At 42.3% G+C, this 21,018-nt stretch overlaps 1 protein-coding gene across 10 annotated transcripts in view; it reads right to left on the bottom strand.

The window, feature by feature from the left end:
• Positions 1-21,018, bottom strand: part of esrrga (estrogen-related receptor gamma a) — a 127,621-nt gene that overhangs the window by 8,552 nt on the left and 98,051 nt on the right. For 8 of the 10 annotated variants that reach the window (XM_026378097.1, XM_026378106.1, XM_026378103.1 and 5 more), the window contains 3 exons: positions 18,669-18,851; positions 778-884; positions 513-675 (listed from right to left, as the gene is read on the bottom strand). In XM_026378097.1, coding sequence (XP_026233882.1) covers positions 513-675; positions 778-884; positions 18,669-18,851 — 453 coding nt within the window. The remainder of the gene's footprint in view (positions 1-512; positions 676-777; positions 885-18,668; positions 18,852-21,018) is intronic. The other 2 variants (XM_026378099.1, XM_026378102.1) reach the window with 1 other exon arrangement.

The following is a 21,018-nucleotide window of genomic DNA, read 5'->3' as shown; positions in this document are numbered from 1 at the left end:
ATGCAGCTGGACACATCAGAGAGGAGGCTTTATCGACAGACTTTGGGTTTTAATGATTTCACCTTATTTAACAGGCATCTGAAGAGACGACTATGCTAATTGTAAAAGGGATCGCCACTTTGTTTGGGGGTGGGAGGTGGACGCCTGGTCGAAGACGTGTGTGTTTGTATGGCGCGTCTGTGTGTATGCATGCGTGAAATAATTGTAGGAACATGTGATGTTCGAGTGTGATGAGACACAGACGTGTGGCTTTAAAGCTGGAAGTTTAACAACTGCAGGTGTTGTGAAAAATATCTGGGAGGGAAAAGTGTACGTCATGTTTTGGAGTCGCGAGCGTGTGTTGTTTTGTTTCGAGGACCTGAAATCAGTCTTTGATGGTTCAGCCTAAATGAGTCCCGTGGGACTGGAGATTCCTCGGATTAACTCTTTCTCCACTAATCATGTGTTCACATTAAGACGCACAAACACACACCAAAAGACAAACAGTAACAAAGCTGAAAGTGAGGACAAACCTGAGTTAGCTAAAGCAATGGCCTTGAGAGTGACGAATTCCTCCTTCTCTAGTTTCATAGATTTGTATTTCTTGACCAGCTGAAGGATCGCGTTGTTCAGGTCCAGAAGTCCAGCTAGCTTCGACTGATCCTCGTCCATTATGTAGTCCTCCGCATACACCAACTGCATGAAAGGTGAAGAGGTTACATATTAAGATTTGATTTGATTTGTGTATTTACAGATTGTATAAGAGCAAAAAACAAACTTGACACCATAGATGCTAACCTTGTCTTCGAAAGACAGTGAGCGGTACACAACACGCAGGATCAAGATCTCCATCCACGCACTCTGCAGTAGACTCATCTGGTCTGCCAAAGACAGCGTTGAGAAACCTGGGAAAGATGGAGACAGAGAAGACAAATGTGGTCAGTCTGGTTTTCTTATTGTTTCACTATATATCTAATGTAAAAGGACATGCTGGTCTGTTCTTGTAAAGACAACTTTTAACTGTTTGCCAATAACAAATATGCTCTTAGTGCTGCTGTTTCTAATTTACTGCCTCAGTGATAAAACAAAATGGCATTTAAAAGTAAAACTAACAAGGAAGAAAGGGAATGAGAAGAGAAGACGCTAGTTTTCAAGCTAGTGAGAGGGTCAAGATCAGCGTTCCTCCCTTTTCTCCCACCCTGCCCACTCTCCATCCATCCAGATGACCAAAGTCCTCCTCCTCCTCCTCTCTCCCCTGTGCCTAGGGCTGTTCTCTGGGGAAAGGCAGGCCTTATCTCCCCCTGACACAGCCTCCATGGATCAATTCTGGCCACTGCTGCCGCACCACTTACACACACACACACACACACACTCCACACACTAATTGCTGCTATGGCCTCAAAACTCTTGCTTTCTCCAGTGTCAATCCATGTCTTTCTATTTGCCTACATCTATATCTGTCCGTCTCTCCAATTGTAATCCATGTCTTATTATCTGTCAGCGTCTGGCTACGGCTGACCATCCGAGGGTGTGATTCTGTCTTTACCATGACTTCATCCATCTGGATACACCTGTATGTATGCATGTCCTGCTTGTATCTGCTGTAGTGTGTACTTCATGTACCTTTTCTAGTACACTGTATCATATAAATATTCTCATTACATTGTTCCCCTTAAGTGCAGCAGCCTCATGCTTGTCTCTCCCTCCCCGTCTTTCTCTTTCTGTCTGTCTGTCTCTTTAATGGAACACCTGCCCACTCACACCTTACCACACAGCTGTCCTCTGCGCACACACCTGTCCATTCACACCTGCCTGTCTGCATATGTGTGTGTTTTATGTGAGTGTGAAGTCTTCATAGGGAAGGCAAACACAGTGGCCCGTGTGAGCGCACCTGTCAGACCTCACTGCAGCCCTCCAGTATGAGTATGTGTGTGACTGTGTATGAGTGTGTGTGTGTTTGAGGAGCATCCTGCCAGGAGAAGCAGGCAGATGAGAAGGAAGATAATTCTTCAACAACATCTGCTGCGATGTGCCTCCTCTTGAGATTGTAGGTGTGCGATACTGTGTGTGTGTGTGTTTATGTGTGTGCATGTGCGTTGGGGGCTCTTATCTCACAGTGTGTGGATGGGTAATGGCAGGCGTCTCATTATATCCAGGTTGCAGGCTATTGTTGTTTGTAATGTGCTCTAATTCATTCTATCTACAACAGTTAACAGCTCCAACCAAACACACTAACACGTATACAGTAGACAGAGGAGGATGTGTGTCTGTGCACACATACAAAATCACATATGCATAGACGTAAATGCATAGACACATAGTGGAATGAATCCAAATGTGTATGACACACATACACACACAGAGTACTGTGAAGGGAGCAGTATCGTTGCCAACTGGCAGCGTCTTCTTCTACTTAATGAAATCATCAGAAGGGATTAGAGGTGAATTTCTTAAAGGGATCTTCATGCATGCACACACACACACACACACACACACACACACACACACACACACACACACACATCTCATTTACAGAGGCAGATGTCTTTAGGGGGTCCGTAGGACTTTACCACTCATTGTGGGCAGGGGAAATAAGGACTGGCATTTGTCAAATTAACACACGCACACAATTCCTTTCAGAGCCCAGGGTCAAGTGAAGAGAAGTAGACATGAGTAAGGGGTTAATATCATTTAATGGTGCCACTTGTTGTGCATTTTAACTTTTTCTCTGCAGCCGCACTGAGGATTCAATGAACTCACACGTGTCATAAATGGACGAGTAGACGAGGTAAAAACTGTGGAAACATCATCCAAAATGACCAGCTGTTTGTTAATAACAGGGTCTGCACATACCAGCCATCAACAAACATCTAATTACACATAAAATGCACACCAATGTGCACAAGCACACACACACACACACACACACACACACACACACACACACACACACACACACACACACACAAAAAGAAAACACCAATAATTAAAACACCCATGATTAATTTATTGAGCTGAAAGTGCAGCTTTTCTTATTCAGGTAATGATTTTTATCAGCATGTGGTGTGTGTGTGTGTGTGTGTGTGATGTGCAAATGTAATTTTGCATGCTTTGTGCATATGGGTGTATTGTGTATTTAAACAAAACATAACTGTACTGTGTGTTTGCTGGATTGTTGTTTCATCAGCATGTTTGTATTCTATGTGTATGCACACATTCCCATACATATATTATGTTTCTGCGAGTCTCGGCATGTGCGTCTCTATCTGTGTGTATTTCTGTTTGTGTGTGTGTGCTTTCCTGATGCCCCCTCCCTTCACCATCAGCCTGTCTGCGCCGTTCAGCCATCCAATGCTTCTTATCTGTCTGATTAATAGGCGGCCGGCTTCAGGACAAATTAATTAACAGATAACGCCATCTCTCCCTTCTTCCCTTCCTCCCTTTCTCCCCTCCTTCTCATGAAGCGATCGATACAGCAGAAGAAAAGAAACATCAATGAGAATTTAGTGCTGATGATGGAGAGAGAGAGCGGTATTGATGGAGAGAGAGAGAGAGAGAGAGAGAGAGAGAGAGAGAGACCACAAGGAAGGGTGTGAGAACGCTGCTGGTGGGAGGGGTGGAGACCTTTCTTTCATACCTGTGATTTCACTTAAGAAAAGAAGGTTCCTTATTTGGTTCTAATTACATTTCCTTTCTGCCTATTGTTGATAAGGCATCTCAGACTATGTGTGGAGGTGTGTGTGTTTGCTGTACAGCCTGTGTGCTGTTTGCTGTGGCCTGAGCTCAGTGTACAGTAATATGCAAAGAAAATACAGAGAAGTTCAAAGCTATTCTTAAATATATTGGCAGAAACAAAAGAAAGAGAAATTAATATGAGAGATGACCTGCGACTTAAGCTGTGTGCATCTCCTAACCACCAGTACTATGTAGTGGTAAGATCGACACCCTCCATGCAGGAGACTGGGGTTCAAATCCTAGCTGTGTCCTACCTCCAGCAGGGGTCCTTAGGCAGACCTGCTTATGCTTACCCTGCCTTTGGCCTGTGCCTTGTAAGTCGTTTTGCAGAAAATCATCTGCCAAATAATTCAATGTAAAAATGGTTCTCTCCTCTCTGTACCTTTCTGCAGGAATCCCCGACCTGAGAGTACGTTTCCAGAGTGCACTTACTGGCTCTACCAACCTACCCACTGTTCTTTTCTCAAACCGGTTGAGGCAGATGGCCGCCCAACCTCTACTCCACACTGTGCCTAGTGCTGCTCAGCTGGGATTTGTTGTATTTTCAATATAACTCTGTGTAGTTGTATATGTTTATGTAATTCTGTGATTCTCTCACTTCTTCTTCACATCATGATGTTAAGTGCCTTGATATCATTTTTGTTGTGATTTAGCGTTATATCAGTAGACTGTATTGAAACTCTTCCTTGTTGGTGCCCTTCTTACCTCTAATGCCACCATGTAAAGTTGCAGCCCTGTTGACCTTCACACTGTCCATTGCACATTTGTTATAGCAAATTTAATGCTGTCTAAATCATTCTTATAACTATCCACATCAGTTTGGTCGCGCATGTGTGTGTTTACTAAAATAACAGAATGCTCTATAGTACAGATTGTGTATGTGTGTACGTGTATATGTGTGCATGCGCCATACATTGGTCTGACAGAAAGGGGCTACAGTGCAGTCATGCAGACTTAACCTCCACTGCTTGCTCTTGCGCTCTCTTTCTTTTTTCTCTTGCCTTTGCTCTATCAGATACACGCATAAAGACAAATACACACACATAAACACACGTCGATTCCCCAGCCACCCTGCAGCCTGTTTGTCTGCCAAATGAGTCCTGACTGCACGTTTACACCCGAGACCGCACAACAGTCTGGCACAGACGTACACACACATACAGAATAGCCCTCTCTCACGCCCCAGTTGCTACACAGACACACACGAACACGCATATCCAGGAGGCCTATATTTGTTTTCTTGTGGTTACAGGGCAAATGGAAACCAGTGAGAATCGATTGTGATGCTTATGAGTACCTGTGCACTTGTGTGTGTATAGTTTGTGGCATTTTTAAAGCTATTTTTATGTGCATGTGTACAACTGATGTATGAAAGAAGGCAGTTCTGTGTGCATCTGTGTGTATTAATGTGTAATGTTTGGAAACTGGTTGCAAAGATGATCTGGCTTCAGTTATTGAGGAGCAACCTCACATTGTGTCATTGTAAAAATCTGTTTTTAGAACAACAAAAAGGAGGATGTAAGTAAAACTGAGGAAGTGAAAGTAAACTATATGTTTGTTATGAGTTGTTTACTATAATTACGTCTCCTCAAAAACATTTTGATACACATTGTGCATTGCAAACATTAAAGATTACATATGGTGGTCCATCTGCACACTTGCTGTTTGAACACCTGGACACTGCTCTGTCCTGTTTGATCACAGCCACAGGACACATTTAACTGGAAATGCCTTTGACAGTGAAGATTCACACACTTATCACAAGTTATCAGTGTTGAAGTTGTAAGAATAAGATTCACACGTTGTCACAGAAATGTAACACAGTAAGTGTACTGTCTCATACTACTGCACATGATGTAGTGTTTAGGAAAGTTCACTAACTCTAATGCCCCCACAAAAAAGTAGACGACCTTGGTGATTTGTCTCCCTTCAAAGAAACATAAGAATAGTCAGCATCCTCTTACAGTTTTTACAAAATGTTAAGAATCACGAGAACTGTGCTCTTAACTGTGTTATGACTGTAGATGTAGAGGAGAACAGTGGCTTGTCCGTGTGCAGCTTGCACACGTATTGTGTTCTGCAGGAGACAGATTTAAGTCTACTGGCCCACTGAGATAGAGATTGCATTAGGACACGTGAAGTTTCCAACAGTTATCAGCACATCGCTGCGCTGCATGCGTATGTGTGTTTGTTCTATACACACACTGTGTTACATGGCTGTTTCTTTTCTCACACCACTTTCTGTACGTTTGTGTTAAAAGTTTGTGTTAGTGTGCACAGTGTTGCATGCTGTGCAATGCAAGTACTCCCTTGTGATGCTTTTTTTTATGTTTGTGTTGGTGTCTGCACATTTCAAACTGTTTTGTACCATACGGCCAGACGCCGGCCCAAATGAACATGGACCCCCTGCGATGGCTTTGGCCAAGCTGAAACAACACACACAAGATACACACACACATTGGCAAATGCTGTCGCGCTCACACACACACAAACACGTCCACCAGCTGACCCAATTACACAGAGATGTGCAACGAGATGGAAAAAAATCTACCCAGAGAACCAGCTAATTTAGAAAGGCTTAAAGACCCACACACACAGAGAAACACACACACACACACATATATATGTAGGTATATAAAATATATGCGTATTTATATAAATATATTCATATATTTTTCTCACTGACAAAAGACTAAGCCGATCTATCAAAATCCACTCAGTGTATCTGTTGTGTGTGTGTTAATTTGTGTTATTAACCGTACTTGTGTCCTTTTACAGATCTCTAATACCACGAGCACTGTTTCAAACCAGAAGAAGAATGTTCCTGCTTTAACAAGCAAGCATCTTGTAAGCAGTGGATAATAAAGACTGACAATAAACCACGATAAATGATAATGATGTGTTAAGCTAAGTTTCTAAGTGACCTGATGTTTTTATGAACCATCGTTGATTCAAGCTCATCAAGATTTCTGTTAAAGTCAACAAAAGTGAAGACAGAACCCCAATTCTTATCTTCTATTCCCGTAGATTTTAGTGAAGGTTAATAAATAAGTAACATATTCAATTCAAAATGATCGGTTCCTTCTACCGATGTACACACAAACACTGGTCACCACCTTCACCTTTATCCTCTCTCATACTGTTGGCTAAAATACTGGATCTTTTCCCTCTTTCTTTCTTACCCCCTCCACCCTTCTCCCCTCCTTCCACCACATCCCCCCTCTTTTCTCTGTGCAGCCTCGGGGACAGGAGAGCAGTCATAGGGTTGCGGTAGCCTCTAATCAGTGTGAACAGCCAGCTAATTACCAAACCCTCAGCCCTGGCTGACTGTTAATTGCATACATTAGACACCATCAGCAGAACTGCAAGATTAACACTTAAAATCTTCCCATTGCTTTAGTGGAGATGAGTGCTTTGTGATTCTGTGTGTGTGTGTGTGTGTGTGTGTCTGTGTGTGTGAGAGAGAGAGATGGAAGCGGTGTATTCTCTGTGCGTGTGCTGTGTGCTGCCTCCATGGTTGCGGGTGCTAATATTTAACACTTAATTAGAGCCAAAATGGAGACAGGGCAGCACAGGGATGGCTGTTGAGTGTTATAGCTGTTGCTGTGGTGGGGTCGCTCGGGTGGGGGCAGCCGGTCGTCGAGGGCAACCCCAAGTCTCCGTGGAGACGACAGATGGAGTGACATTAAGAGCACTGCAGTGGAGCCATTTCAAATAATAAAATATCAATATTTACATTTTAATTACCCACTTCCAGCTCCACCAGGGCCCTGTGAAGAAGCGTGTGTGGGCATGTGCCTCTGCCAGCTCCACTGGGGCCATGTCGTCTTGACTCTATATAGACACGAGTCCTGCTCAAGTGGTCTGCTTCGCTCAAGAATGTAATGGTGAAATACATACTGTGTACTATGTCCAGCTAATGTCTCTGACGCTGTCATGGTACAGTATTATCATTATTTCCTTTTTACTTTGGTTTTAATCCATCTATTTCTCTCTGATCCTCTGATCTCTGCATCCTATGCTTTTCTCCAACATTATAGTGCTGACACAGGCAGGAATGACCACTGTGTGTGTGTGTGTGTGTGTGTGTGTGTGTGTGTGTGTGTGTGTGTGTGTGTGTGTGTGTGTGTGTGTGTGTGTGTGTGTGAGCTTGTGCATGTCTGCACAAATCTGTCACGGGAATTATCCATGTGTACACACAACTGAGAAGCTTATACACACCAGCTCTGTCTGTCTATCTCACACACTCACATATAACTCACACTGCTGACAGACACTCTGGACAACTGTAAGAGGAGAAAACAAAGAGGGTGTAATATGAATTCCTTAAAATAACAGTCTGAAGATTGGTTAAAAGGCAGCTGGACTTTATTAGGAAACACACTAAGACACTGATTGGACTGTACATCAAAATTCATAACCCCGGGGAAAGTCACCTCGTGTCTTTACTGACTCTATGACACACACAAAGAGCCAATCCCTCTCAGGCCTACTATCAACAGCATCCACTTAGTGATGCGATACAACACTGTGAGCCACATCCTAATTAAAAGAAATCATCTGAGCAGTTTGACATTTTTCAACTAGCAGTACGTGGAAAGGAGACCTCAGCTTTTTCTGTCAGTGGTTCAATTAACTGCATTGTGACAGTGTATTGATCTTGTGGTGGATTACCTTTTCAGAACAATATCCTGCTATAACATATTCCACTGAAAAACAAAATCCATAGTCCAGGTGTCAGCAAACACGCTGTGCTGCTGTCTAAACTATCAAGCAGGCGATGGTTTTATTGTATCGATGATTAAATAAAATGCTTTGGTGTCACAAATATTCAATATATATAAGTTCAAAAGTAGTAGATTGTGTAATGGACGAGACTGTTTCTTTGTAAATATCTGTTCATGTAAAGAAGAGAAGAAATTAGCTGATTGTGGATTCAAAACAAAAACCAACGATCCCTTCCCAGGGCTGGTGTACATATATGTGATTATCAAGTTGTGTTGCTTCTATGTTCCTAATCCGTCATAGCTTCCACAGAGAGAGAACTGCAGAACCTCCACAGGGATTAATTTACCATTCACAGATTAGAGAGACAGTCTCCAGTACCATCATCCAGGACAAGCAAGAATGCTCATTGCTCAAGAATTAGAGCAACAAGAAAGAGGGAAAGAGACAGACTGAAAGAAAGACAGAGATGAAAACGAATACACACAGAGAGACGGCCTTCTGTCCTACAGCGCCATGCCTTAATGTCCTAGCTCGAAGACAAGAACATTAGACCTCATTCCACCTCCTCATCTGGGCCTGAAAAAGCCTGGGCTGAAAATCTTAATTAATTGTCCAATAGTGCTGCGGGGTCATTATGCATTGCAATAAAGAAGCGTGTAATTATGAGATTTAACAGCCATTACCAAGGCCAGGAACTCATATGTCATCATCAGCAACCAAGCCAATGGTTTGGTACGGCTGTGTGTGTGGCTTGATGGACAGCACACACACACACACACACACACACACCCACACACACATACAATACACAAACTTGCATATGTATTGCAAGTATTTACTGTTTTGATATACAAGAGAGAGATGTGTCTGCTCTAGTTTGGGCAAACAGACAGTTGCAGACCAGAAAGGGAATGCATACAGTACAGATGAGAACAAACACACACAAACATACCCATCAGTCTGACCCAGACAATAAGGCAGCCAGCTGTGATAGCAGCCTGTATATGAAACATCTCATCAGGATTAAATAGACACAAAAACACACACATTATGACTGTGTGTGTGTGTTTTGTGTGTGCAGGTGAGTGCACAGCAAAGCAGTGAGACCACAGATCACAGTACTTTTCCAAATAGCAGTTGGAAAGTGACACACTCGTACAAGGATGAAGTGATGTGTAAAAGACACTAAGACGCTGTAAGCAGGACAAAAAAGAGACTGGATGGATTAAAATTGAAATGGAAAAAGAAACAAATATGAAGAGCGTTAGCAAAACAAATGGAATAACACAGCTGTGTTAGCATACATCTACAAACACAAGACACTGGATGATTACTGTTAAACATAGTAACTTCCAAACTTTTAACAGTGTTGGGCCACACACAGGTCATCATATATCACATATTACAGATACTGTATATATACATGAAGTGCCTGTGTGCATATGTGTGTTGTGTGCACAGGCCATAAGTCGTCCCCAGGTGGTGACAAGCACGTTCCAATCCTATTTTCCCACCTGCTTATTCCCTGATGGAAAGCATGAATCCTCCAGACTGGTATTTAGGAACGATGGATGGAGGATGGGCAAGAAAAGGGGGAAGAGGCAACGTGAGGGCTGAAAGGAGGCGTGAGTGGAGGAGAAGAAGTGAAGAAGAAGAGAGAGGGAGGGAGGGAGGAGATAGACGGAGATGGAAAAATACAGGAGAAACAGAGGGAAAGAGAAAAGAGAAGCTGGAGACAGAAACCATGAGGAAATGTACAGATATATATTAAAAACAGAGGGAGTGTGTGTGTGTGTGTGGGGGGGGGGGGGGGCAGCGAATAACTATTTCATGCCTGTCTGTGAACTTTGCATGAACCGACAGTCTGTCCCTCCTTCCACTAGATTTGCTGCATGCATAGGTGTGTGATGTGTGTGTGATGTGTGTGTGTGAGGATGTCTGTGATTCCCTGTATGTGTGTGAGCTCTTTATATTGCTTTTGGCGTGTGTGTATGTGTGTATGTGCGCTCCAACAGATAGAATAGGATGATGATGATTTGAAATGGAGTTTGGCCTGTGCGTAATTATGATCATCTATCTTTATGCCCCGCCAGCATATCATATCATATCATATCACATCATCTCTCTCTCTCTCTCTCTCTTTGGTAGGCACACACACACACACACGCACACACACACACACACACACACACACACACACACACACACACACACACAAACACAAAAGCAAATTGAAAGTAGTAAAAGCTGACTGTTTGCTAGCGATGACTTAGATGATGATGGGCTCAGATGGTGTGCTGATTTATTTGTTACTGCTCGTCTCATGTCAGATATTATAAAACTGTGCACATCTGTGCATGGGGGGCACGTGCACTGTGTGTTTGCATTTCTTTAGATGGAAAGAAAGGCGCACACAGCATGTGCACACTTGTGCGCTCACTGATGTGTGTGACATAGTCTTTGTGTTTGTGCATGAAGAATTGTGTGCATGCCAATGTATGCAGCTTCCTTCTAGTGTGTGTGTGTGTGTGTGTGTGTGTGTGTGTGTGTGTGTGTGTGTGCCATTTGATGCAGATTAGTCAGTGTACTCAGATTGCAGGCTGTGTCTCAAAGGCTGATAGACAAATGAATTTGATTTGCTAATGTAATCAAACTAATAAGAAAACAGGAATGGGCTGCTGAGCGTAAATCTCACAACTTCAATATTTGTGTTTTCTTTTGCACTTTTACATGATGTGAAACGTGTTTATTCAGCTTCAGAAAAGATTTTTGTGATTTTCTTTATAAATCAGAATTAAAATTATTAAAAGACTTTTAATGAGAGGCTGTAATCTGAAGCTGAACAGAAAAACATCAGGCTATTTTAAAATCTGTGCAGATCTTAAGCAGGATTTCATTCCTTTGTGAGCTTAATAAACGTATGAATGGTGATGTGGACAAACCACTACAGCACTACGAGATTTCGTTTTGAGCTAGAGTTTTAGACATTTCATTCTGAATTCAGGTCTGATATGAACCGACACAGCTGGTGCCATGTGTGAAGCTGTGTGTGCCTGTCTCTATGTGTCAGGTTGTTCTATTCTAAAGACATAAGGTGTGTGTCACCACTAAGGTGTGACCTGATGAAGGTAATAGCAGTGTGTGTGTTGAGTTTGTGTGTGTGCAAAACGTGTGGTCTTTAAGAAGCAAACTAAAACTGTGTGTTCAAGTGTCATCGTAGACTCATCGTCATGGAAACACTGTCTACACAGTGATGACTAAACAAACAGGGCATCGTCCTGTCAACACAGACTGAACATGCCCTCAGAGGCTGAATATGTAGGTCTGTGTGTGTGTATGTGTGTGTGTTCATGAAAATGTTGAATTTTGCAAAAACTACTCCTTGCACAAAACAGTGCTAACTCCCACAAGCTACGATAAAACAATTTTGTAAAGTTAACTTAAAAGATGTGGAACAAGACAAGACAAAACAAAGTGGAGAAGACAGAAGAAAAGTGATGCACAGAGAAAGAAGCTTTCCCCTCTTCTGTTTTCTCATATTGACGACATGCTTCCAATACCCACAGGCTTAATCCAATAGAGAAAGTCCAACTTAATCCAAACATTAAGCTCAGATATCAAATATTCTTTCCCTAATTTGATTTCATCAATATTTGTTTTCATCTGCAAACAGGGCTGTGTTTGTTTGCAAGAGGAAACCGTGGTGGTGGTGCACTGGACAATGAAACAGGCAAACACACACACACACCAAACCAAGACATCACCCTCTAAATATGTTATGGAGCTAAGAGATGAAAGAAAAATTCAGATTCTAAATTTAAATCAGATCCTAATAAAGTCACATTTGTGAGATGAATCTCATTATACGAAGAAGGTGGAGTCAGTAATATCACAGCACAGAAGACGTGTGAGGTTAGCCACAGTATGCTTCTTTTTTCTTGTATGTCACAGAAGCAACCTTGTAAATTATATTATTATTTTCAGTATTAAAAAAATATTCTGCCTGAATATAAGATTTATTTCCCTTCAGTATTTGCTCCTGGTTGAAGAATGATTAGAATTTAAAGGTTACGTTCAGACAACTCAATATTTAGCTATTTACGTTACGCTATTATTAATTTATATTGTGAAAATATATTGAAAGTATATTTTAAAAATATATGAGAGTATATTTAGTATGTAATTCTCAATTTTTGGTGACACTTTTCATGAAAAGGTTGTAATGGGCAGTGTTCAGGCTGCACTGCAAAGTAAGATTAGTGTCTTATCCAGATATCTTTGGGTTTGAACTCAGGTTAGCCGGGTTAGATCACCATGGGGATATGCTGCACAGCTGACCTGCTGCTGAGAGGTTAACTTCAGAGCATCCTATTAAATATCTGTCAACAAGCCACACTGCCTGAGTCAGATTTCATTCTTCATACCAACAGTTCACAATAAAGTGATAAAATAATAAAGAACAACAGAAATATTTACAGTAAATCAGGGGTTTAACTATTTAGTACCTTTCTTCTTCTCTGCCTGTTTGTGTGATTAAGCTGATCCCACTTTCTGTTACAGGGCCAGAACTCTGATGATGCAGATAACATGTGGTTACTATATTGGAAATTCTGTTCATTTCCATGTCTTGTGGACTCAGAAGTTAAAATACCTTAAATATAGAGACCAGGCTAGACTGCACGTTTTAATTCAGAGAGTGGACCTGATGTCAGATTTGCTCGGACACTACCATATGCTGTAAACACACAATGCATGTTTGTGTGTCTATCTGAATGCACTATACACTTGCGTCTTGTGTTTATGTGTTAAGAAGGCACCCAGCATGCTGTGACTGTCAAGGTGAACTAGCCTTAGCCGACAGAATGGGGACAGGTCTGTTTGTGTGTGTGTGTGTGTGTGTGTGTGTGTGTGTCCCTGTGTATTTCCAGACATTTTATTACAGAGGGTAATATCTTTGAGAGGGAGCCCCACTAAAAATCAAGCAGGGGATGTCCAGTGAACACAGAGGAAGGAAGGAATTAGGACATGAAGGAGGTAATATTGTTTCAGGAGTTTCATGCCAATAAAGTTCATTGATTTAACAATTGAAAAAGGAAAAAGTGTGTTTGTGTGAGTGGTGGCACAGAGATGTTTCTCTTCTGATTTACCACTCTCTGCTACCAAGCACAACAGCCTATTTGCTGATTGATGACATCACCAGACTTAATGAGTTAGGCTGTAGAGTGACATCACCACCAGTCTGGGCTTTTACATTCTTCACTCACCCGCACTCACACAGTGCTTTCCTGCATCTGTCGAAGCTCATTGTGAAGTGTTAAAATGAATGTCGGGGTTAATTTACTGAGCTGCACTTTCACGGTGAAGCATGTGAACATCCATGTGCATACATGTGCACGTGTGAGTGTGTGCAGAGGTTCCCTTTGGCAGCTGAGCCTCAACATCTGATTTGTTAAAAGGAGCAGGACACTTCTATTAATCAATATTTGCTGACTGACTGACTGTCTTTCTGGCTGACCCCCTGACTGTTACTGACTGGCCGTCTGAATGGCTAATAACTAAAACTCAATGTTAAAACCAATAAATCCATTAAAGCTACAGGAAAGGAATAGGACACACTTTACTTACTGATGCTTACTTGTTTTAAAATCAAGGGCTGGGATGGACTCACTGAATCCGCAGGAGATGCAGAGAGAACCAAAGAGAAACACAGGCAGGGGACATGAGAGCATAGGGGAGAAGGGGGCAGGGGATGAGAGATGAGGTTGACTTCATAATGAAGAGGTTAAGGATACCATGGAGAGAGAGAGTATGGGAGGTCAGGTCAGAGAGAGGGAGACAAGGAGGGAGAGCCAGAAAGAGACAGAGGTAGAGAGAGAGGTTAAAGAGGCAGGAGATATTTAGCCATCGGGTCAACATAGTATTGTGTTAAAGGCTCTTTGGGAGTATGTAGGTTATACTGAGGGAATGTATGTGACATCGCTGCTTCCCACTTTCCTCCCATTCAACAACCTTCCCTTCTTTCGCTTCACACTAGTACGCTCATCTCCTAGTTTCATTATCTCGTTACTGAACCAGGACTTGAAATGGAGACTTGTAAGTATTAAACAAATAAAAGGTCTTCCTTGGTAGTTTTAGAGGTTTCCTTCTGGCTAGAGAGGACCCCGATCCTTACTTCCAGAATCTTTTGGAAACCGGGCAGACAAACACTTTGCAGCGTGTTTTACATGATGATAACTTGGAGACGCTGACTGCTGTTATTATACAGTATATTATGTTGCATGACGCAAATCAGGAAGTGGGGCGTTCAAAGCGGAGCAAAAACACAAATTGAGCATGTTTACAATCTTAAAACCCACGACAGAAGCAGGGAGGACGTCTGTGCTAACAACAATCGTCTAGACCCTCATGCTCATCCCCACATCCAGACAAGGAGTAAGAAGAAGAAAGAGATAAAGAAACTAATAACTGTGGAGAGGAGAACGCAGAACACGAAGCGAGAGGACTTCCCTCGTCACCTACTATCCCATCACCACCACCACCACCCAAACCCCTTCTCTCATATCTCCATAAAGGCAGATTAAATGAATAGACTGACAGCAACCCCCCCTCCACCTCCTGTCCCCCATTTTTACAGCTCAATCATACTGCGTGGCTGCAGACACATAAACCGCTTATCCTGAGTGTCAAAATTGAAAGGAGAACGAAAGAAAGATTGGGAGAAAGACTGCGAGAAAAGAAAGAGCAAGTAAGAGGAGATAGGGAAAAAAGAGAATAGTGGAGGGGAAGTGGGGGGTGGCCCGAGAGCAATTTCTTTCTTGAATAAAGAAAGAATGGGGGAGGGGGTAGTAATAAAAAAGCACTAATGGCAAGGCCCCTGGTTCTAGTAAAATAGACAGTGTTATAGGTTCTGGCTCTCGCTCGTTGATTCATTCATTTGTTCGTTCACTGCTCTTTCGTCAAGTGCTCGCCTGTCTGTCTTTCCCTTTTGTGTCCGCAAGTCTAGATAAGAGCTGCTAGCATGACTGCCCGGTAGTCATTTAGTTATTACGGAGGGGAGAGAGAGAGAGAGAGAGGATGAGGGGGTAAGAGAAGAGAAAAGAGAGGATGAAAAGACTAATTCTACACACAGATAAATGGCTCATTTTGAATGGCCTTTCTTTCCTTTAATTCACTCTCTCATTCGTTCATGTTTAAATATTTGCTGTTCTCCTCCTCCTCCTCTCACCTGACTGCTCCTCCTTCAGACACACACACACACACGTACACTTGAGTATGACAAGCAGCCTAACAGGCAACTGGAGTTGTCTCTTTGAGAGGTATTAAAATGAGATCTTCTCTTCACTAATCCATATTATTGGATGCTGAGGCCTTTGACGCTCTCTGAATAATACCTACAGTTTCCTGAGCGTGTGCTGCTCATATACTGTATCTACCGTGTGTGTGAACATGCGTTTGCATGCATTTCAATATGCTTTGTCTCTTTCAAACACACGTGCATGTGTGAGGTGCATGTGCATGCTAGTGTCTCAGTCCTTGTGGGACAACAAGAGACACACACTGTGCCTGAAACCTCATTTTCCTCTCCTAATGACATATCAAATGTTTGCATATAGGCCATATCAGTATGGAAATGAGCGTGCACACACACACACCAAAACACCAGGCTTTAGAATAAAAGAACCAATCAAAGAGATGTGTGTGTATATGTGTGAGTGTTGTCACAAGTCTCTAAGGTTGGGCGACTGTGTGTGAAACATGACTAGCAGCACACACACACACACGCAAACACACACAGTACCGTAGCCTTGTTATCCGGGGGCCTGTCTTGCAGGCAGCCTCTCTAACGCTGAGTGATGTTTAAATTAGTTTACAATTTAGCCTCCTCGCTATCCGCAGACGGCTCTTAACTCAGTGTGTGTATGTGATGTGGTTTTGTGTGTGTGTTTGCGCGTGTGTGAGCGTAACAAATTGTTGCCAGTACGGCAGACATCTAATGACTTCAAATTAGCTGCCTGGCGCTCGCCTTGACACGTTGTTACCACTGTTAGCAGCCCGAGTGTGCGCGTACGTCTGTGCGCGTATGCAGCGCTGTGCAGCCATATCATGAAGCATAAATTGGCTTCACCTCTCCTCCCCGTACCTCTGTCTTTTTTCTCTTTGTCTCTCCGTCTCTCTTCATCAATTTGATTAAAAAAATTACTGTACCATGGCGAGCAATGACGTGCGTGTGTGCATGTGTTCACATGTGCACCCTGCACATAGTCATATCACACACAGACAAGCACCTTGACAAGATGTGAAACAAGAGGTTAACAGGTCTATTCTGTTCAATTCTATTCAAGACTTAAGTTATTTTGGACTGTTGTTGTATTGTGTGTGTGTGTGTGTGTGTGTGTGTGAGAGGCTGATAAAGAACGTTGAGGAGGTGTATTTCTTCTTGACAATCCTTTCCACTCTGACTGAACAGTAGATCACTTTGTGTGTGAACGTGTGTGTTTGTGTGTGGGTTTGAGTATTAGATCAGTGTTCGGTGTTGTAAACAGTGAGGATTTCATAAGGCGTTCACATCTCACACACACACACACACACACACACACACACACACACACACACACACACACACACACACACTTGGAAGATGAAGAGTTCTATCTTTCTCTGTGAGCAGTGGATTGCCTTTCTCGTTCATCTAATCACGCCATCTTCTCTCCTCCGCCAAGCAATCGTTGCGCTTCGCTCCCTCCACACAGAAAGTCGGCACACACACACACACACACACACACACACACACACACTCTCAGCCCAGCACATAACCTTGCTAACTCAGTCTACTCACTTGTAAAAAAAGTGTGCAAAAGAAAATTAATCTTGACGCAAATAAACTAACCAAACATTAAATATACATCGTGTGTATCTCAGTACTTGGATTTCGACGTGGGTTTGAGGTGTTTGTGTGTACATATTGTGTACAGGTGCATTCTAGAGGTAAGAAGCAACAGAAAGTAGGGGAGGGAAGTAAGTTAATTAAAAAAAGCAGAAATGTTCACAGGGAGATTTGATGAAACTAGATGAGTTTTAAAATGAGGCTTTACGTTGTTTCGAAAAGAAAAATATGGATCAATTCAATTCACATGTCTCCTTTCTGTCCATATATCACCACATAGATCAATACAATAACAAGAAGAAATGCATATTTCTATCTCTCTTTATCTCTTTTTTCTCGTTTCTCGTTTTCGTTTGCTCGATTATGTTCACATTTATTTATATAATCCAAAACATTTGGAGACCATGTTTTCCAATGTCATTGATTTGTACTGCTACAGAGACATGCAGCAAGACTGACTGAGTGGTATTTATGTCACTCAGCTCATGTTTTCCCTGAACAGTGCAACAGTGAGCGGTTCTATTTGGTTTTATTCTTTTCCATGCTGTTCTATTCCATAACCACACTTCCTGTCGACAATGGGACTAATCTTTCTGCTAATCTGTGTTAATCTGAGACACTGCTCTTCCCTCTTCTCTGCTGTCACAGCAGGCTCCGTCACTAACACCAAAACCAGATTACGCTTTTCAGCTCTTCCTCTCTTACGTCTCGCTCTCTGTCTTCCTCTTTGTTTTAGCTTCATGCTTTAACCGTATTTTATTTCCTTGTTTTCAGATTTCCTGGCTCTGGCTTTATTTTCATTTTCTCATCTTGTAGTCCAGATTCAATTTTGAACAGATTAAGAGAGAAAGGAGTTAGTTTAAGCCGATTAAATCAGATTCTGTTTGAGCGATGGACCTGTAGAGGGAAACAGATGTGCTATAGACTAAGACAGACATTGTACTTTGCGGTTTTGAAGGGCTCTGTAATATAAATGGCTTGAAAATACACACAATCCCAAAAACATATCCACATGTCAAAAGTAAGAAACAGAAATTCAAAATCTATGTGTGTGTATGTGTGTGATGGTGTGACACCAGTGAGGCCATTTGGTTGGTCAGGTGGAGTCAACAACTGTCAGAGTGCAAGGATTAAGGTGCACGGTCACACCTTAGCACCAGGTGAACTTGTGTGTACATTATGTAAGTGTGTCTGAACTGCATCAGGAGCTCCTCTGGCAAACACCAATAATGTTTGTGTCTCTACACTGAATGTATGAATTCTCTCGTACTCTGTGTGTCTGAACATGGACTCAGCTTCACTGTGAGACTCAACATGGTTCAGCTGTTTATTTTTCTCCTACCTGGGATATGTTTGGCCCAGCCGATGTTGACCACCAGCTCTCTGTCCGCCAGGTCACAAAGCGTAGTCAGGGCCTTGATGTCGCTGTCTGGTACTGTTGGGTCAGGCATGGCATAAATCTTCTCTGGCTCGGCCACCAGCAGGTGAGAGACGATTTTGTTATCTGCAAGGCAGCCAAAGGCAACTGACATGACCACCAGACAAGGAGAAAGACACAGAGACAGAGAGATGGTGAATTTTTGCCGTATCAGGCTACAAGTTCTTCCACACCAATCCGGTGAAGAATGTGAAAGGTCACATGCAAAGTCCCTGATAACATGGCAGCACATATGTTTATGGACATTTGATCATGTTGCAAAGATGCAGCTGTTGTGTTGGTTGTTGGAAAGAAGAAGAAAAGAAATAAAGAATAGGAAAGAAAGAGAGATAGCATAAAACAAACAGCACATTTCATTGTTAAACCTCATAATACTGTAGCACTCCAATACCAATTCTGGATCTTGTAGCTTTAGTATGTGACAACATGCAGCATGAATTGCACCTGCAGGAAAGTCTTTCTTTCAGTGCTGTTCTACCAACGTTTTTATTAAACGTCCATTTTATTAAAATATGCAATAGGAACAAGACCTAATAGGAAAATGCTTTCCTACAATGGTTTTAAACAGCCTTTGAATTTGTCAACAATCAGGCGTGAGATAATTGATTTGATTCCAGTAATTTGGCAGGACTAAACATGAAAATGCACTTGACAAAAGATCAAGAAATTACTGAAATGCTTAAAGATTAGAAGATGCTCCAAGGTGTGATTAAAGGTGATTACTGCTGCTGATTCAGGTTGCCCAAAATGCTGTCTTTTGTTTTACAGCCTTAAGAAGCTTCGCTGATACATACAGAAGGGGAAGATAATACTGAAAGCCAAACAGCTCAGCTGGTAACAGTGACATGTGGTGATGAGATCTCTATGGCCCATTAGTAACAGACTGATACCCTGCTTCCAAATTAATCCACTGACTAATCAAGCATGGGAATAATAACAGAGGATAGAAGAGCAAGAGAGGGGTGAGGGAGGGAGTGAAAAAGAGAGAAAGAGATAAGCAATGAAAAAAATAGGGGAAGACAGACAGGTAGAAACAGAGCCACGGACAGATTGTAAAAGACAGACAGGAAGAGAAGAGAGAGCGACAGCTAGATAGAGATAAACAGCAAGAGAGAGTGAAACAGAGTTGGGGGGATGAGTTGTGTATTGATCTCACACTCTCCACCCCCCATTTTTGTTGCACACACACACACACACACACACACACTTGTACATATATATATTTATTCTTTCCGCCCTCTTCTCTCTAGCTTCAGCTCCAGGGTCGTTTGAGCCCCACCAATCCCAGTCACACTGCAGTCTCTGTGGGTAAATCTTATTTAATGTTTCCCTAATTAGAATCAATGGAAGCCCATTTCCAAACCCTGGGCTATTGTTCTGTTCTCACACAATCAATGAGCACGCCGAGGCTAGGGATTGGGCTACAGATAGGCGGTGTGCGTGTATCTGAGAGAGAGAGAGACAGAGGGACAGAAAGATTTTGTGTGTATTGACTGCATGTGAACGAGGAGGAAAAAGAGAGATGTAGGAAGTCTATATTAACCCTGTGTTTTTTTTTCAAGTGTTGGTTTATTTTTATGTCAGAGAGACTTTATGGTATTGAAGAAGGGAGTAAACCATGAATGTCACTGCTAAAATAGTTGTCTACATCCCACCTGTGAATACACTCACAAAACTGTAGCACACATAAGCTCTGTGTATGCAAACCAGTACATATCCAGTGTACACACACTCACATAATCTCATCATTTCAATGATTAGTAGTGCAGAAGTCCTGGTAAGCTGTCGTGCAGCCATTCAGCATATTGGCCTAAAGCAGAATATGCTTCAGCTTTAAGCAAAATGGGCTTTAGAGACCAAGCTGCTAAACACTGCTCAATCTGCACCGCATGTGTGTGTGTGTGTGTGCGAGCAGACGGTTAGCTAGAGAGCTAACTCTAGTTTTGATGTGGTTGCCAGATTGGATTTAATCCGGATTAGGGTTCTGGCTGGTCCCCCTCCCTCGCTTTTCTCTCTCTCTCTCTCTGAGAAACATTCTCATTTAGGTTCAGTCTTTTCCTCTCTCTCCACCTGTCTCTCCATCACTCTCTCACACTGTGTTCCTTGTTAATTTTTCAATCATCAGGCTTTGGCCATGGTTATATTCTTTAAAAAAGCACAGCCAATCCAGCCAGAGGTAAATGAACACCTTTAGAATAAAATATTACACATATAAAATGTTACAACCCCGAACTGGTGGCAGTAGATAGGCAGA

This window comes from Anabas testudineus, chromosome 3 (assembly GCF_900324465.2).
Source record: "Anabas testudineus chromosome 3, fAnaTes1.2, whole genome shotgun sequence".
NCBI classification, from domain to species: domain Eukaryota; kingdom Metazoa; phylum Chordata; class Actinopteri; order Anabantiformes; family Anabantidae; genus Anabas; species Anabas testudineus.
This window is presented reverse-complemented; position numbering and strand designations above follow the sequence as displayed.